At 38.0% G+C, this 20,115-nt stretch overlaps 1 protein-coding gene across 1 annotated transcript in view; it reads left to right on the top strand.

The window, feature by feature from the left end:
- ASXL3 (ASXL transcriptional regulator 3) overlaps positions 1 to 20,115 on the top strand; it is a 180,581-nt gene that overhangs the window by 67,701 nt on the left and 92,765 nt on the right. Inside the window, 2 exon segments of the mRNA XM_021686199.2 lie at positions 431 to 539; positions 16,587 to 16,708. Coding sequence (XP_021541874.2) covers positions 431 to 539; positions 16,587 to 16,708 — 231 coding nt within the window.

Genomic DNA, 20,115 nt, shown 5'->3' with positions numbered 1-20,115 from the left:
GTTCTTTCTCAGCTACTAAGCATTACACCCTCTTCACTCTGTGTGTTTCAGGAAATAACACAGGTTAATTAAAAAGACTTGTATTATTTCAGTTGCTGTTTGTAGCTACTTGGGTATTTAATTTACTGGTAAATTCTGACTTGTGAAGCCATTTCCTAATAGAAGGAAGAGGGAAGAATTGAAATAAAAAAAAAGGAAACAATGTATATCAAAAATAAATTTTGTTTTGTATAGATTTTAAAAGGCCTAAAAAAATCATCTGTGGCAATGTGCTTTTCCCAGTTTTTGTTTTTTGTTTTTAAGGAGTGATTTTACATTAAGAAATAAATCTGTTGAAACTCCAAATCACAAGTAACAGTGGTAATACTGTAGGACCCTGAGTTGCCAGTACATCTCCATTAAGTCTTCATTTTTTTAAAAAATAATATAGAAAGAGGAGTCATCATGCCCAGCTGACGGAACATTGGATTTAGGCTGTGAGTCTGAACTGGATGGCGCAGAAATGGCAGAGGCCAATGCCAGTGGAGAAGGAGATGGAGGTATGTGTGACAAACGTCAAGATACAAACCTTATTGTCTTACAAGTTATATAGAATTCCAGCAGTTCACTGATTGAATTCCAAACCATTAGAGATACAATTCCTTCTCTAAGCTTTTACCACCTACATAGATTCATCATCAAATAATTTTGATTCAGAAGATTGGCACTAAAGGAAAGTATGCATTTCTTTGCCTTTTGTTTTATTTATTTATTTTTTTTAAGAATATGGACTTTTCTGGATAATATTCTCGAGTGTTTTCAGTATGTTTCTCCTGTAAGGTGAGAGTGTTACTGGAGGTATCTAGTGGTTTTATTCTTTTGTGAGGCAGAGAATGCTAATGTTTTATCTCTGATTGTATTTCTTTTCTGTGATCACAAGTAGTTTTATGATAGCTTTTTTCTTGGGTTTGTCCTTAGTAAAGGAAGCCTGGGGTTAATATTCCTCACAATGAAACAAGGGTCAAGTAAGTTATATTCTTGTGAAACTCTTTTGAAAAGTGAGCGACCCTTTCAGAATTCTAAGGGGGCATTTTCTGCCCTGAATTCTATCCATGTTAATTCATTTTTATCTTTCTTAGGACATTTACATTATGATTCCATTGGTGTGTATAATTTCCGTACTGCAGTTTTAACAAATCTTTGTTCCACAAACGCTGCTGGACTTTTTCCTACACTACCCACTAGTCCCACAAAGTGGACCAGGTCATGATTTGGGAGGAAGACTGTGTCATTAAAGCCTCTGTTGGTGGACCCATAGAAATCAGTAAATTATCTTTAAACAAACAAACCTTAAAGGATCCTTGCAGAAATATCATATTTCAGTAATAGCCCAAAGCCATTCATTTTATTAACAGCCATAGGAGTCTCTTTGTATTCTGACTGGACACTCCTGCCTTTTAAGCTGGTATGCTTTCTGATAGTCCCCATGAGACTGATTTTGCTTCAGTGCCTATCTGATCTGCAATAGACGTTGTGAATTAAGGTAGGAAACAACAGATTCTTTGTAAAAAGGGCTGAAGTTGTCTCTGTAGACTTTTTTTTTTTTAAACCAACTTTCACTGAATTTGATGTCCCTATTCTTACACCTTTTAAAAACTCAGCTCAACCGCACATCATTGTTGTGGTAGTACTGTGAACTCCGGCAGGTCCTTGTGCTTACAGATGGAGCAAGGCAGGTGCATAGCAATTTCTGGCTTTCTGGAAGGGCTGGTAAACAGGGCAAACAGTTCCTCTTTAGGAGGATGAAGGGGAATCATTAGGTCCTTCCTCTTGTTGCCCTGCCTGCTTTAGTGAGCACGTGTGTGCTCTCTCTCTCTCTCTCAACCTGTATATTGAGCTTCTACTATGTGCTGTGTACTGTTTTCAACACTGCAGTTACAGCAGTAAAAAAACAAGAACAAAGAGATCTCTCACGGATCTTAGGTTGGTAGAGAGACAGATAATAAGCAAAATAAATGTGTAAAATGTATAGCTTATTCAGTGCCAAAAAGTGATATGGGGCAAAATAAATGAGATAAGAGTGAGAGAGAGGAGTACATTTGAGAAAAGATCTGAAGGGAGTTAAGGGAGCAGGTATTTAAGGGGAAAGAGTTCTAGGTGTAGAAGCAGCAATTACAAAGGCCTTGAAGCTGGAGAGTGCCTGGAATGTTACAGAAACATCAAGAGGCCAGTGTGGTTGAAAGGCAAAAATGAGCAAAGGAGCGGCTGGTGAGTTATGAAGTCAGAGAAGTTATGGGGCCAGATACTACAGCGCCTTGATGTTGCCTTTTGCTTTGAGTGAGATGTTCATCTCTTACAGGGTTTTGAGCTAGAGAGACAATGATCTCACTTAGATTTTATCAGGAGCAAAGTATAGCAGGAGCACTAATTACAAAAAAATATATGTAGAGGGGGAAAAAGGACAAAAACAGAGGGACCAGTTAGAAAGCTATCACCATAATCTAGATAAGAGGTGATGGTGGTTTGAATAAAAGTAGCAGCAGTGAGTGTACTGAAAAGTGATTGGATTCTGGATATATATGAAGCTAGATCCAACAGGAGCTGCTAGAATTAACATGGTTATGAAATAAAGAAAGGAGTTGGAGATAACCCCAAATTATCAGTGTTAGGAAATAGAAGAATTAGCACTGTCTTACCTTAGATGGAAAGTCTGCAAGTGAATTAGTTTGGGGGGGGACAGGGGGTTGTTGATCAGGAGCTCAGTTTTGGGCATATTAAATATGACATTCATTTTTAACACCATGGTGGATGTGTTAAATAATTGGACTTATCTGTCTTGAATTTATGGGAAAGACTTTGCTGGAGATATACATTTGGAAGTGGTCAGTTTATAGACAGTATTTAAACAAAAGAAACTGGATGAGATTACAAAGGAACTGAAGGGAAATAAAAAAGAGAAGAAGCCCGAAGACTGAGCTCAGGGGTACTTGAATTTTAAGAGCTTGGAGAAGTTATGGAAAATAATTACAACAAATGAGACTGAGGATAAATGGTTAGGAGAGCATGTTGTCTGTTCTGGAAACCACGTGAAGAGAGTGTTTCTGGAGAGGAAGCACCTTAGATGTTTCAAATACCTTTGATATATCAACTTATAATGAAGACTGAGAATAACCATTGGATTTAGCTTTGTGAGGTTGTTGATGAACTTGACAATGACAATTTCTGTCCAGTGGTGAGATCACAAGCCTGAATGGAGTGGGCTCAAGAGAATGGGAGGACAGAAATTGGAGACTCCATATGTAGCCGATGCTTTCAAGGATTTCTGAGGTAAAGGGAAGGAGTGAAATGGGAAAATGGCTAGAAGGGAAAGTGGAATCAAAAGAAAGTTATGAGAGATAAATATGAGAATAATTTTATACTGATGCAGAAAATCCAATTGAGGAAGAGAATTTGATAATGAGGAAGTTGTCCTGTGGCCATGTGCTTGATTAGAGGAGAGGAAACAGGATCTGTTAAATGGATGAAGAGATTGGTCTTATTTAGGAGTATAGACAGGTGCTCTAAGGAAGCAGAGGGGAAAAGGCAGGGTATTTGGATAGAAATGAAGGTAGGTGAGTATACGTGGGAGGGGCTTATGGAAATGTGTTTCTTATTGCATCATTTTTCTCAGTGAAATAGGAAACAAGTTCATCAGCTCAGGATGAGGACCAGGGAGGTAGTTTTGCAGATTCAGGGAGAATATATAAAATGTTTGTCTAGAGTCAGGCAGCCTTAAGGATACTCTTAAGTTTGCTAATTCTGAATTTAATATGAGACCAGACAACATGGTTGAACCTTTTTCCAGTCATGTTCATGACCACTGTTACAAGTGCAGAGTAGGTACAGAGTTGGACTTGACCAGAGTTGGGATTTTGCCAGGTGTGAATGAAGAAGTGAGGGAGGGACAAAGGAGTTAAGGATGCATGAAATGGAGTACTTAGGATCAGTCTCCGTGCTATTTAAGTTGGTTGTGGAGGTGAGTAAGGACAGGATTACGTGAGGGATGGCATGAAGGGGGAGGTCTTCTTGGGGTGGAAGGATTGTTTGATTTGGTGTTCTAGAGAAAATGAGTTAGAAGGACAGGTGATGTCAGAGGGGAATACATGAAACTGAGGTTAGGACAATATTATGTACTGTGTATCTGAGATGAGAGGAAAGAAAGAAGGAGCCTAGGTTTAAGGCTGTCATGAATGGTTAGAGTGTTCACCCTCTTCAGAGTGGCCTGACTGAAGGCAACCATCAGCAGCAGCTGAAATTCAGCAGCCCTCTGTTTGCCCAGCCTAGTGTTACGGGATGGCGCTGGGACTCCCTGGAGGATATGTTGTTTTTTCTTATTTGAACAAAGACGTAAAGGCTGGTGGTGGCCCAGGTATAAAATATTAGAGAATCATCTGTGTGGATATTGAAACAGACAGTTATGTTAGAACTAGCGTCAAAAGGGTGTGACATTTAGGAGATAAAATCTTCGAAACCTGTAGGGGAGGAACCCGGGAGTTGAGAGGTAAGTGCAGGAAGGAGGGATAGTTGCTACTTTGGTTTGATGGAATGAGTTAGCAGGCTGGGGGCATCTAAGGAGCAGCAAGGGAAAATAGACATCACCTATCCCATTTCCAGGCCCGGTAGTACAAGATGTGTGGAAAAGAAAGGGGCTTCTACCTGAGAGGGTTCTAGGGGAAGGTAGTGATCATTGGAGAGAGCCGGGTTTTTTTTGTAAATGAAGATGCGAAAGGAGTTTTCAGAGAAAAGATGGAGGCTAATAGGAGATTTTGCTTACTGACTAATCCTGAATTTCAGAGGAGACAGTGGGAGGGTTTTAGTGGCTGGAAAGGGGTGGAGGACCAGGTGGGAGCATTCCGCCAATAGCTAAAACAAAGTGGGGAAAGAAAACTCCCCTAATTTGAAATGTGAATAGGAACTTCTCAAAATAACACATACCCACACATCTCTAGCTAATGTGACCAAGACTAAATTTCCTGGTCTCTCCTTTGAAGTTACATGAGAGAAATTGCTTTGGGGAATCACTGAACGGATAGTAAATAGCTTGTTTCCTTGAGTATTCCTTGACTTGCCCACTTTTGCAGCTTATGGCAAACCACAATTGCTTCTTTTTAGGGCAAGTATATTTCCTATCCATGTAAATACCATATACTTCTGTGTATAGCCCATCAAACTTGCCACACTTAGATATTGAAAAGGACTGCCTCCACCGCCTGGCCTTTGTAAGCTGTTTACACGTAGATGGTTTAATTCTCATAATATTCCTATGAGATAAATAATCTTTCTAGGCTCTGTTAATTTTTTTAAATTTTTCTATTTTTAATTTTTTTTCTTTTTGCCTGTGAGAAAACAAACTTAGATAAGTTAAATATCTCATCCAAGTGGCAAGCACAAAAGCCAGGCTCTAACCACCGTGATCCTCCCTTGGAATCCCAATGAACACTGTTAGCCAGGAGTCATTGATACAGTTTTGCTTTTCCCACATTTGTGCAAATCTGTTGATTATAGACTTGAGAATTTGACAAAGAGGAACCCCTGGCTTATCCGAAGTAATGAGTGGGATACCACATGATTTCTTACAAATCAGTAATAAAGTCCATGAAACTGAAGTGGTTCAGGTGATTTCCTTGCTGATTTTGTTTCTAATACATATTTGAACCAGAAGTTAGAATGGATACAATTTCTGCACTTCTAACAGCTGTACAAATATGCTTTGAAAATATAATCAGAGAGAGAGAAGGTGGGGGATGTGTGGGGTCGGGTGGACCTGGGAGCCAGGGCAAGGGGAGAATGAGAGCAGAAGGAAATGGGGAGGGTCCCACCATCTGTTTTTTTCCTTCTCCTCTCCCATTCTTCCTTTGGGATGAAAGAGTGGGAAGTGCCGAGGTGAATAATAACTATCAAGTGGTAACATACCCTTGTGGCAATCCAAAGAATAAGCCTCTGCTACCATAGAGTTACCTCAAATTAATGAAGATCAACTGACATTCACTGTACCGTCAAAGAGGGTAAGCAAAGAAATATTTTTTTTAAAACAGTACTTTTAATTTTTTGAGGAACCTCCACACTGTTTTCCAAAGTGGCTGTACCAACTTGCATTCCCACCAACACAGAGCTACCCTATGACCCAGCAATTGCAGTATTGGGTATTTGCCCCAAAGACACAGATGTAGTGAAAAGAAGGGTCATATGCACCCCAATGTTCATAGCACCAATGTCCGCAATAGCCAAACTGTGGAAAGAGCCGAGATGCCCTTTAACAGATGAATGGATAAAGAAGATGTGGTCCATATATACAATGGAATATTACTCAGCCATCAGAAAGGATGAATACCCAACTTTCACATCAACATGGATGGGACTGGAGAAGATTATGCTAAGTGAACTAAGTCAAGCAGAGAAAGTCAATTATCGTATGGTTTCACTTATTTGTGGAACATAAGGAATAGTATGGAGGATATTAGGAGAAGGAAGGGAAAAATGAAGGTGGGGGAATCGGAGGGGGAGACGAACCATGAGAGACTATGGACTCCGAGAAACAAACTGAGGGTTTTAGAGGGGAGTGGGGTGGGGGGATGAGTTAGCCCGGTGAAGGAGGGCATATATCGCGTGGAGCACTGGGTGTTATACAAAAACAATGAATCATGGATCAATACGTCAAAAACTAGTGATGTACTATATGGTGACTAACACAGCATAATAAAATAAAATCACATAAAAAATATAAAAAAGCACTTTAAAAAAACTGGTAATAGAAAATCTTAGTAGATTGATTCCAGTCAGTAACATTTGAACCTTTATTATTTGAGATAATAATAATAATGCTTTGGTCCTCTTCTTGCAGTCAATTGGCCAGAGAAATATTCTTATTAAATGGGTGATCTTTTGCCAAGATACTTTATTTTAAAGTTCTGTTGAAAAATTTTACAATGTGGGGAAGGGGGTATATTATTGATCATAGGATTTACAAGACACAGAACTATAGTTATCCGTATGTTTCTTAGACTCCTACCAGTTTCTCAAGTTAATGAGAATTAGACATATAGACTTCAGAAAGTAAACTCTTCAGATTTCACAGGCTTTAGCTCTAGAGATTGAAGAGTGATTTAGGTGAATCACTTGATATATCCTTGTTGACAACCCATGGCCATTTATGCCAATATAAGTATAGATCTCTGTCACCCAAAGAAAATATTTTGAATTTTATGGGCTATTTTAGTCAGAGATTTATGAGTATATTTGTGTCTGAGTTGTTTTGTGAGCATAATACATTGGTATATCATGAGTTTGCTCACACATATTAAGTTGACTAACAGTGCATTCCCGGCTGCAGAACCCATACATATTTTATATGAAATGATAGCATCACTAGAGAGTCTTCACCCTCTTCACCTTCTATTTATAAATTGTTATTAACAAGAAAAAAATGAATTTCTCTTTTCGTGGCCCTGATTTATATTACATGTTTAAAATCAAAAGCAACCATCCTATTTTTTAAAATGAAGAAACTGGAGAATGTACAATTTTCATCCACAAAGATCAAAAAAGGTTCTGCTTGTTATTAACCCTAATGGCTTTCAGGGAGGAAGCAGCACTCTACCGGGGGAATTAGTATTTTAAAAGTCTCTATTTAGGGGGAAAAATTATAGAGAACATATATCCTATGTTTTAGTCCTTACATCCCAGGGTAAATAATGTTTCCAACATTTGAAGAATTTTATATGGTCCTTTTTCATTATTCTTTATGGCCAGCTTTATAAGTGGGTTTCTGATCATATGATTCTTGGCAGGGTTGTGTTAACTTAATGAAACATTATTCAGCTCTCTCTTTGTTTTCATTGGCTCAGAGGCCACAGTTTAAGGGGTCTTTTTTCAGAAGTGAAAAGTGCTTTAAGATGGCCTGAAGTGTGTGGATAGGATCTCTGTTGAGACATCAATTACATACAGATGAGGAGCCTACTGGAGGAAGTGAGAAGTGTACTAATGAAGGTTTAGGTGCCCTCAGGGAGTAGTCACACTGACAGTTTATCAGTGGCAATTTTAGAGCAGGGATCGGGGAAAGAAAATGAGGGGACTGTGAAGACAGCGTTTTGAGTAACTTTGGAGGATGTTTTGCTACCCTGTTTGGTGTTTCTTTCCTCGTGGTGGTGTTGGTCTTGTTTGGAGGCTTTCCAGTAGCTAGTCTGTGGTTGCTCCAGCGTGACTGTCCATAGGATGGCACCTGTGCCTTCATCTGGGTGTTCAGGATCAACTTCTACCTGACAGCCATTCCTTAGAATCTTGCCGATAAGGGAAGGGAGTTCTTAAGTATTCTGAAACTTAAGTATGTGAAAATTGTATTGTTTTAGTTACACATGGAAGAAAATACGGAGGAAAGAGAATATTCTTCCCAGTCAGAAATGACCATTGGCAGGATATCAGACTTCCTCTGCCCACTCTTTCCTTATTCTCCCTGCTTTCATCCCAGCCCACAGCATCCGTGAGAAGTATGGTGGACTTCAAGTTCATGTGGGCTGGACCTCAAGCCAGCATTTGACTTGTCAGTCAATTCAGTTAGATATTATTCTAATAGTAAATGTCCAGAGGGATAGGAATCTCAGGCTCTTTTATATTTGTCTCTGTGTTTTGATAACCTTTATAGTCAAGAATTTTTTCCTTATGCTGAAATCTTTTTGTGCTTTTAATTAAACTAATTTTCTCTTTTTTTCCCCGTCTGATGATGAAGAACAGCTGGACATCATGTAGATAGCACCCCCTTCATCTTCACTTCTCCAAATGACTTATCCCAGCTCTTTCATACATTTTTGGTTACTATTTTCCATTTCTTTTACCCATTAGGAACCTCGTTTTCTTTCATACTTCTCCTTGAACTGTGAACTTTGTTCTTGTATAAACGGATTTTGGTCAGTTTTAATAGCCTGCAGTCATGGAGGAAAAGAAAGTTTTCTAAGCGCTGATAAAGTAACCCATTTAAGTGTACGTTCCCCTTCTTTTCTTGTGCCTTGAGAGAAATATTTCGTAATATAAAGATTGCAAAAAGAGTATGATCTCATAATAAAAGCAAACTCCCTCTCAAATAAAACCGGAATTAAAGGTTACTCATCTTAACTAGCCACTGTTTGATTTGTTAGTTTATAATTAGTATATATGAACAAAGCACCCATTCTTTAAAAAGTAAAGTACTTTTTTCATTGATGCCAGATAATCCATTCTCTCCTTTTTAAAGTGACAGTGTATAGCCATTTCTCAAACAGTTAACCACCTTAGTACATTATCTAACTCCCTTTTATTATATACTAGAGTTATCTTTTACGTGTCAAAGCATAAAGTACTTAGTAGTGATGCCCACAAGTGGAGGAAGCACTTACCCTTGACCTGTACCAACCTTTTAATGATAATCTTCTTGCCTGCTTCTTGCTATTTCTCATTTTCTAAGTGGATTGCTGTATTTCTGGGTAGATGTCTCAGGAACCTAATGCAGTGTAGAAGATCACAGGTTTTGTGCCATATAACAGAAATAGCTTCCACTGTTTTGCCCTGTGCAAGCAGTTTATTGTGTTATTGCTCTCCATAATTCTGAGAGAGGAATCTGTAGGAAGGGTTAGGTGGTGAAAGGCAGGTACCTATAGGATAAGCTTTTCCTATTAAATATTTTTATTTCTGGTTTGAGTTTCTCTTTTCTGAGTTTCAAGGGATATTTTTATGGATATCCAGAGATATGAGTATAACTAAATGGCTCCGCTGATACATTGAGTGCCTGTAGGAGGGACTCCTATAGCTATACGTCAGTGTGCAGATGTTCTTCCTAGTTAACTGTGGAGCTTCAGTGTCCTGTCCAGGGCAAACCAAAGTGCCTGTGAACCATTTGTGGACATTGCAATGAAATTGCAGTCTATCCAGTTCCATGATATCAGATGAGCATCACTTGTAGCCTATGATATCAGCCTGATTACATCTTGTTAGGGGCATGTTCTTACTGATAGAAATTGCTAGTGTAATTATCATCTGATGATTCACTATTCCTCTTGTTTTACTTTGCTCCCTTTTCTGCAACCCTCTTCTGACTAAGAAGAGGGCTTTATTGGGCTAATGAAGCAGGATATAAAATACAGTAAAAATTTCAGTTATTTTAGCTATATTTTATTCATAGATGATAGTCTAAATGTTACCAAGTATCAATACTTCAAATGTTTAGACAGTTTCTCCCTTGAAGGTTTCTTAGGGGAAAATTGTTACTTTCATTATTTTATTGCCAGTATTTCTCTATGTAATTGCTGCCCTTTCTTGGAATCTCATGTGCTTTGAATGTTGTCTTTTATTGTAATGAGGGAAATTGTTTAAATCTCAGTATCTATACTATCTTGGATAAGGAATGCTTTTAGAGAAGGTAGTTCTCCTTAGTCTGGATCCAAAAAGGATTAAGGAATTACCTTTTCTCTGAAAGAAATGGAGTCCAGGAAAGATTCTGGGGTCAGATGGGGTTTGCCTGGTCCTTATTAAATCATTTTTAACAGTTTTTGGCATGTATTTTGTTACTGTGTATATCCAGAACATCTGATATGAACAATTTCTATGTAAGTATGATACATAAAGTATACACAATCCAAACATAAGCTGCTTTGATTATTTGCCATCTGGGGATACTTTTGAATTATGTGCTTATCGATCTTTCAGAATAAATTTTAGTTATCACTGGTGGGATTTCATACACTTGGTTTTCCTCAGATAGAATTAATAGTTCTACACCATTGTTCTTAGAAAAAATACATTTTAAAAAAGCTTTATCATCTCAAAGTCAGGTCTTGGGTTTTATTTGCTTTTGCCCCCCTGCATTTGATACAGCGCTTGGCACAAAGGTGCTCAGCCAAAGTTTTGCACCTGAATGAATGATTCATAAATAAATAAGCTTCCTCTAAGACTCAGTTCTCTTTTAAAATGTGATTGAATTCTAACTGTGCACAGTGTTCTGTGCTCTTCAATTTATATCTTTTATTTATAAAAACTGTATTAAGCCTATGTATGTCAGGATTATTTCTACAGAGAACTATTTTGATAGCATCTAGTTTGATCAGAAAATTGAAAGGGAGTAACTGGAGGGAGAATTGATAGAAATGAAATGGATCAAAGGCTGTTCTTCCTGCCTGGATTAGACCTGCGAACACCAGTTACCTCTGAGAGCCTATTACTTACCATGTGGTTTAGTGGGACATACAGCAATTAATACCTTTGTTGCAGGGACTATATTGTGTGCGGATCCTGGTCTGTGTTGTGGTTCTGCCCTCACATAGCTCCTGCCATTTCAGATAAGCATTGTGATTTCTAATTTTGGCTTTTAAATTATTTTTTATTTAACTATGCAAAATCCCCAAACTGTGACTTTCCTCTTAAAATAAGGTAACAAGTCAGGATGGCAGAAGGAAGTTTATTTACATTGAGCAGCAGGTCATGTGACTTTCCACGAACATGCATAGGATGTTTTGTGGTTTGGTTTTCATATTTTCCCTAATTGATTTTAGGATGATTTAAAAAAATTTCATAAGATAAAAAAATTCACTTGTTATGTATGTTTTTCCACAATAATTAAACTCTGCTGACTTCCCCTTCCATGAATTCTTATTAAAAGCAGTAATTGAATGTTAACATTAAAAATAGACCCTTTAGATACATTTCATGAAGATCAAATTTGACAATTTCGTTTAATAAACATTTATAGATCAACTGCTCTGCACCTATCTTTGCACCTAAGTGTAAGTCCCTGAGTTGCTGGACTTGTGGGTGGTGAGGCAGACAGAAGCACTGTTTGCAAAGAATGCCGTGAATTCATATACTGAGTTCCAAGGAAACATGGGAAGAGGAGGAGTAAGTCCACCTCAGAGACGGGCATAGTCAGGAAGGCTTTGGGGGAAGCTGTTCCAGGTTGGTCTGTCAAGATGAATTTGCCAGGCAAAGAAATGGAGAAGGGTATTTGGATGAGGGACAGTTGGAGCAATTACAATAAATATAGCAAGTCATGGTGTTCAGGAAACACAGCAGGGTCTCAGTTGGTTGGATCAGAGAGGATGGGAGTTGGGGAAGCAGACAAGATGTAAGACGAGAGAGAGACAAAGTCAAGGTTGCATTCTAATTTCTCCTTTCTTTGTGTCTCGGTTTAAAGGTCAAAGCCCTCTTGTACACTTGTCAATGGATTAGTAATTACACTGGGCGAGGGGAGTAGTGCCCATACCTTCTGTCACTCAACTTTAAAAAATATGAGCTCTAACCCATATTTTCTAGTTTGATCCCATTTTCGAGTTGAAGGGTGAATGAAAGAGGGGAGACAGGAGGACAACATGGAGACTCTGGGAGTCAGAAATCCAGTCTTGCTGGACAGCTATCAGTTTCTCTAGCCTTCAAGATGGTCTCATGATGATGTGGAATCTTCCATCTTTCTTTGGTCCTGAGCCTTCCAAATAGAATATTTTGGCTGGGAGGTTTGGGAATCTGAGTGTGAGTGAAAGTGGAGGTAGTTGAGCAATAAATACTGAGAACCTCATTACCTGTTTGAAGATAAAGCAAGCAGATTAGCTTTTAACTATGTCTTTGGCTTTGCCTAGTTTTGGCAGCCAAGCAAAATGTAGACAGAAATAGCATTTCTGTACCTTTAAAAAAAATGTTTCCTTGTCTTCATTTTGTCTACCTACAGAAAGGGCAGGCAGTCTTGTGGGGTTTTGAGGTATAAATCCTGGCATTCGTTTTGTGATCATGCCAGTGAAGTTAGAAAAAAAAAACACCCCATTCTTGTTTGATGCCAAAAAGATACCACTTTCTAAGCTGCCTGTCAGTGTTTGATATTCATTGGATAAAACATCTGTCCTAATTCTTCAATTTCCTGGTTTCTGTTATAATTTCACATACAGGGCATTTCCCTTGGTCCTTTCTTTAACATTAATTTTTCTTTGGCTTGTATTTCAGAGGCCAAACTCAGTCCCTTTTATAAATATTCAGGCAACTGTTTAAAATGAGCCCTGTGTTATTTATCACATCTGTTATTAAGATAGCTGCAAGAATGAAGTAAAAGTGAAAAACCGTATGTTTTGTCAGAATATGAATCTGCATGAACCTCAACAGTCCAACTAGTTGGTGTTTTTCAATTCAGCCACCCTCATCGTGTACATGGCAAAAGAATGAATAAAATAACTCATACACCCATGTCAAGGGTCCATTTTTGTCAGTACACACACACACACACACACACACACACCCACGTGCATGTACACAGCACACACACAGGTGCACTGTTTGGAACTTACGGATTACATTGTGCATTTTATTATTTCTTGACTTTTTTCCTTAAAAATAGGTATTTGTTTTTTTTAACCCAAAGGAATACTCATTTGTAGATTTCATTTTCTATTACATTTACTGTTTTTAGAGGTTCGATAAATATTTGATCAGAAATAAATAATTAGGGAAACATGGTTTGATCTGGGGAAGTAGGACCAAGTTCCAGAAAAGGGGATCAGGGGAGAAATTGACTATGTAGGAAGGAATTCTCATGATGCTTCACTGAGCATAGGATGGAATGTAAGATAAAGCAAAATAGAGGTAAGTTAAAGAAAAATGAATCATCTTGAGAAAAGTCTTTAAGGGATTGCTTGATGCTGTTTCATGTTATTGTCCTGCCCTCCATCTGAAGTTCTGGGCTCCAAATTGAACCAGTTCTTCCTTTTGGAAACACTAAATATATGTGAATCACTATTAACTTGGTGTAGTAGTGAATTTAAATCAAAATATGCATTATATCTTGTGGTACTGGAACAGGTATCATGATACCCTATGGCTTCCTAGGTCAGAGGGAATAGAGCAAGTTATAAGATACCTGTTCTGCTCAGGAAGGAGGGTTGATTGTGTACTGCTTACTGTCGCAGTCAGATGAATGCGGCGGGTGGGGGCAAGGCTTTCACTACAGACAGACAAATTCAGCATCTGTCATTTTTTGATCCTGCTTCATTGGATTTTACTTTTGAAAGACTTATGAATAAAAGCACTTCCTAAGCAAATGGGTAAATTTGTTTGGATGTCCAGTATGTAGAAGCATTCTCGTATTTTCCCTAGATTCCCTAAAGTCCACGGACGGCATTTGGTGGTCCTTTTTAACTAATCAGTAAGTTTCCATTTGTCAAGGGGGAGATAATACTCTAAGAATGTGAAGTAATAAAACATATTTGCTGGGCGCCTGGGTGGTTCAGTTGGTTAAGCGACTGCCTTCGGCTCAGGTCATGATCCTGGAGTCCCTGGATCGAGTCCCGCATTGGGCTCCCTGCTCAGCAGGGAGTCTGCTTCTCCCTCTGACCCTCCCCCCTCTCATGTGCTTGCTCTCTCTCATTCTCTCTCTCTCAAACAAATAAATAAAATCTTTAAAAAATAAATAAATGAAAAAAAAAAACCATATTTGCTAATGCCCAGTTTGCTTCTGGCTGGGCTTATTTTGCAACTTTTAGGTCTGTTCAGTTAGAATCATTTGTCCTCTCTGCCACCTTCCTCTCAATTCCTCAATTTGTCTCACTTCATAGAGACTTCAGAACATTAAAAAGGCCAACTGTGTAATTACTGTAAAAGTAAATTTATCTTTGGAATGTGAACCTATGATTAATTTCTGGTATTCCTTGATGAGTAAGATTTGGCAAAGTATTACCATTCACTCTAGTGATCATTGCAAGGAGAAAAGCCTAGGAGCCATATGTCATGGGAGCAGTGTTATAAAGTGTTTCTTAACTACAGTGTTTAGACTGTTTTAAGGAAAAGTATTGTATGGAATCGAATAGAAACAAGTCACCTGATCATTAATTTGGGGACTTCTCTGACTTTGTCCACGGGCAAATCCTTTGGCTTCTTCAACCCTAGCGTTTCCTGGGCCAATCACTCTCACCCACAGTTCTTAATTTTTTCATGTAAGTGGTTAAATGACTTGATCTCCCTGCCCTTATTAACCTCCTGTTTCAGTACCTTCAGGATACAACTAAATTAAACTTCTTTAGACATTGAATTTTCTGCATCAGTTCTGGGCTTTGAGGCCAAATATTTTAATATGGGTCTGGCCCTGGCTTTTAGCTCTGCTATTTTGTTGACTTTGTTACTGTGGGCAAGTTGTTGAGCCTTTCTGAGCTCTAGTTTCCTCTCTCTCCAAAACAGAGGCAGTACCTTTCCATCTTGCAAGGAAGCAGCAATGAAGGGGCAGGGATGAAATGTGATCACATATGTAATGCGCTTGGCATTAATAATTAATAATTATTGTTTAAAACTTGTTCATTTTGTTTAGTCCTCAGGAACTTAATTACTTTCTGTCTTAAAACAAAACTTGACTCTTTTTTCCCAACGTTCTCTTTCATGAGCCGCATTTTTATTTCTAGGCAACATGTGCTTGAGTCTATCTAAAGCAGCTTGAGTGTTCTCAACACTGTGCACGTGCATATGCTTCCATTTTTGACTATAATAATTTTTACTCCTCCACCTGCCTCTAAAGCTCAGGTCAGAATCCTCTCAAGTTACGGTTCCTTGGAAAATTTTCTTGGATTAGTGTTAACCCTGGTGCCCTTAAAAGTCATATTTTGAGCTTTTCCAATATGTTCTCAAGTTCTTTTTTTCCATCTAACTTCCTCTTGCCTCCTGCCTTTGACATCTGCCTCCATTCTGACACCAATCACAGTGCTTCCTTACTTTGATTTTCCAAATAATGCCTTCCCCTCTGGTGTGCACAGAAGAGGGCCTGCATCTCTGTGGCCAGAGTCATGCAGTGTTCAGCCTTGTCTCTCAGGTGGAACGTTTGAGGGCCAAGGATGGGTGCCGGCTATAACCCAGGTTCCACAGAGCTGAAAGTGAATGTGAGCCCTTGTCACCCATGTCAGGGAAACATTGGTTCTTCTAAAAAACAGCCTTTTTGAAGAAAATGTCCTCTCTAGAACAGGCAACAGGAAAGCTTGACTCTGGCAAAAATGGGCAGATTATATGGTTATCTGCAGAGGGCATGATGTTCTTGAAAATAATTGCCTTAAATTGACACCCAGCATCTTGGCTTTTGTTTTTCCTTCTCTGTGATAGATGACTTGGCCCATAGGACAAGGTAAACATGTCCCAGTAGGCAGGGAGTCTATAGAAGGAGGGCTGTTAAATGGAAGAACACCATGGCGGTTGGTAGATTTGAAACAATTTCATAAATTTACATTGTTTCTTCAAAAGACTATGCATTGCTCAATCTGCATATTCAGATTTGGAAAGTATCTACTGACTCCCAAGTCTTGAAGCAGATATTATGCTCTTTTTTTGTGTGTCCGCACAATAGCCCTATGACATAGGAATTATCATCAATTAGTGAGTAAGGAAACGGGGGAGTAGAAAGGTTACTTGTAAATGTGACCACACAGTTATTAAGTGATCCCTTCTCTCAAATCTAGATACTCTTCTTTTCACTGTGCTATTTGGCTTTATTTTAGGTATCCATTTTCAATTGGAGAGAAGCTCCAAGTGAGTTAATTACAGTGGATATAGAAAAAGGAATTCAAATTAGTAATATCATTATCTTTCTCTGTTTCTAGTTTGTGTGAAGCAGGTAACTGATGAAGCGTCTTCCACTCGAGATTCAAGCCTTACTAACACAGCAGTGCAAAGCAAGTTGGCGTCTTCCTTTCAGCAACACACCAAAAAGGCTCTTAAACAGGTAAGAGAGCTAGCATTCATTCTTTGTTCGACCTCCTTAAAGTAATGGGTGTGAGGTAGAGAAGGTGAAATCAGTTAGAGCACAGTCGCCAGAGAGCAACAGAGATGTCCTGAATTCAACCACTTCCATAATATTCATACGCTAATTTTACTCTATGCTAAAAACTAGAGAGGCTTGGCTGAGAACCTTAATGTAAAATAGAAGAGGGAGAATGTGCTTGGAACCATAAAAACTTATATTAAGATTTTCTTGTGTGAGGTTTATAGTAAACATTTTAGGTTCCATAAATGCATTGCATATCTTGAAAATAATGTCTCTGTGGCCTCATGCTTAACTAATAGTTGATGTAAAAAATAAACAGATAATTTCTTCCTTGTGACTGAGATGCATTAAGTTACAACTAAGAAAAGTAGGAATTGTGGCTTACTTTTATCAAGAATGTCTACCAGTGTTTGGTGCTGAATGGAGGTTAATGTGCAATATCATCTTGATATTACCTAAGCAGTCCTGATCTCTGTGTCCTTGCGCCAAGATGGTGATGGGAGGGAATGGCTGCAAGATTGGCCACTAGGCTCTGAAATACCCTGGTTTGAATTCCTGCAACTCTGAGCAAGACACTTTTCTTCTCTGAATCTTGAATTTAATCTCTAGAGGATGTGGAAAATAATAGTACCTTTCACATGGGAATGATCTGAGAAGTCTGTGAGGTGAGACATTGAAAGCACATTGCAGAGTGAGTGACCCCTGATAGCCACTCAGTAGATGTTAACTATTGCTGCCACGCCGGCAAATTCCGAATTGCGCATGGAAGAGGGAGGAGGAGCCGCTATGGTTAGAAGGGGACATTGCATGACGGTAATGTGGTCGATAAGTGGAAAGCTTATATATGTGACCATTCATGTGAAAATTCATGATTTTCCCTTGTTTAACTGCCTTCCTCTTCTATATTTATTTTGCTCTTTCTATGACAGCCCCCTCCATCACACCTCCTGCAGACCCTTACCAAGCGTAGGAATAGAAGTATCATTCTAGTGACATAACAAGAGAAGCCATGTTTAAAAAAAAAGTTAATTTTTTTAAGTCTCACTAACCTGTAAAGCTTCTTAATAATCTTATCCAGTTTCCTAGACTTAGAATGTCTGCCCCTACCGTCTCCTGTACTTCAAACAAGGAAACTTAGGAAAGAAAATCAACATTTTTGCACTGAATTACGTTACTTTTCTATTTTGTATTAATTATTGAAATTGCAGTATTTCCTTTCATTGGTATTATATTTAAGGTAATTAGTGTTACATCAAATAATCTTTGGTGAGCTTGCCATTAATATCTTGTAAAATGTTTTAGACCAAAAAACAAAATTGAATTCAGTGTGGAGATCCCTTTTTAATTGATGAAATAAAGGATGGATGACAGTAGGGAAGTCCAGGAAAAGGCTTATTCAGGCAGCAAATGGAATGCAGATAATAAAATACTAACCAGGAGAGAACAAAGGATACAAAGCTGGATACCGGTCCTTGCAGCATTTAAGAAACATAGATGCAGTCATAAATGAAAGTCGTACTTCTGAAAGACAGTGATTTAGAAAATGTGTACACCATGAAATAGTCCTGTACATGAATGTAAAGATAAAGATTCAGATCTATGTCTTGTCATGTCTCACTATTTTTTACTTTCTCCATTTTGGTTTCATATCATTTGAACATTTTTTACAATGACTAAATCATTTCACAACTTTGAGTTAGTATTTTTGTGTTGTTGCAGAGCATGTGTTCACGGAAAGTGCCACTTACTTGCTTAGGATCTGAGCCTTGTTTTAAGAAACCTGTCCTATAAGCTTCTTAATGTCCTGGAAGAGCTGTGTATTAATTTCTTAAAACTTCGTACTGTATAGCCAAATAGCACATTAGCTACTGTGGGAATATGGCACAATATGTAGCAGATATGCTAATGTTTGATTAATAATCAAATTCATATTGGAAATACATTAGAAAAGAGCTGCTCTTGCAGAATTTTGCCCAGATTCCCTGTAATTGCTGAATTTCTTAAGACAGCATTTCAAAAATTGACTGAACATGAGGCATTTTAAATTGTAGCAGCCTCAGCAAATCTGCAGCTTTCTTTTCTTTTGGGTACTTGAATGGCTATGACCATGTAGAATTCTTTGTAAGTGTATATATACATATGTGTACATACATATATATGTGTTCTGCATTCGTGAATATATGTTTTCTGTGTATATATGCATGTATAAATCATCTCATGAATGTAGGGCCAGCTGAATGACCCTAATAACAGTTACATTAGCTGATATTTACTTTTCTGAATTCTAGACATTCCGCTCTGTATTTTATATATACTGTGTCATTTAATCCTCATAGAAATCCTTTAATGTATGTACTAGCATTCCCAGTTTTCAAGTGAGGGAAATAAGGCCCAGAGAATTTAGATTACTTGCCCACAATTGTTCAGCGAGTACATTCTGGAGATGACACTTGAGCCCAGAATCGTAGTTTTAGATTCTTCCCTCTTAACTGATACTGCCTTTTAGCATATGGTATATAATATGATAGATGAATTTTTGACATTATCTGAAGAAATTTACATTCTTCAGTATTTGTATAATGTAAGGAAAGCAATACAGCATAATCATTGCGAATATTATTTTTGAACACAGACTGTTTATGTTCAGTATCAACACATGTTACTGGCAGAAACTCAAATATATCATTTATATAGCTCTTATTATTTTACTAGAAGTATATTCTGGGTCAGTCGGCCTTCAGTAATTTGACTGTACATTGGCCAGTGTAGATTCTTAGAAAGAAGTAGGTGGGAAAAAAAGAGAAAGTCCAGTAGCTTTATAGGCATAAATATAGTAAAAAAAATAATAATAATTTAAAATAAACCTTCATGCAAAATAAGCTAGACATAATTTCTCAGATCTGAGGCCTCCATAGCCACCCGAAGCATGTTGCCATAGAGAATGGGTCCTTTTACTTTGCAATACTGCTAACTGCAGTATAATTACAGGCTGGGCAATATGGAGGCTATAATGTCCCTTGACTATTGACATAGAATATTTTCATTGCTTCCAAATATTTGGGTCCATTTTACTTTCTCATCATCAAAATGTTAGTTAACATCCTATGTTAGATATAATTGCATGAATAATATGTTGTTATCTTAGTAGATTTTTTTTTTTCTGAATAAGCATATTCCAAATAAACATATTCAGAAGCCTCTGGAGAGTAGTAGCTTGCTGATTATTACCTTGTTCCCTGTCTTCTTTCTGCCTTGTTATTTTAGTTATAATGACCCTAAAAAATAAGAAATGATTAGATTCTGAATTTTAAAGAAGGATAATTAAGAAAGATTAAATTTTGGAAGTTTTTAAACAGCAGAATCAC

This window comes from Neomonachus schauinslandi, chromosome 14 (assembly GCF_002201575.2).
Source record: "Neomonachus schauinslandi chromosome 14, ASM220157v2, whole genome shotgun sequence".
Lineage (NCBI taxonomy): Eukaryota > Metazoa > Chordata > Mammalia > Carnivora > Phocidae > Neomonachus > Neomonachus schauinslandi.
The sequence above is the reverse complement of the archived record's forward strand: the minus strand, read 5'-3'. Positions and strand labels throughout refer to the sequence as shown.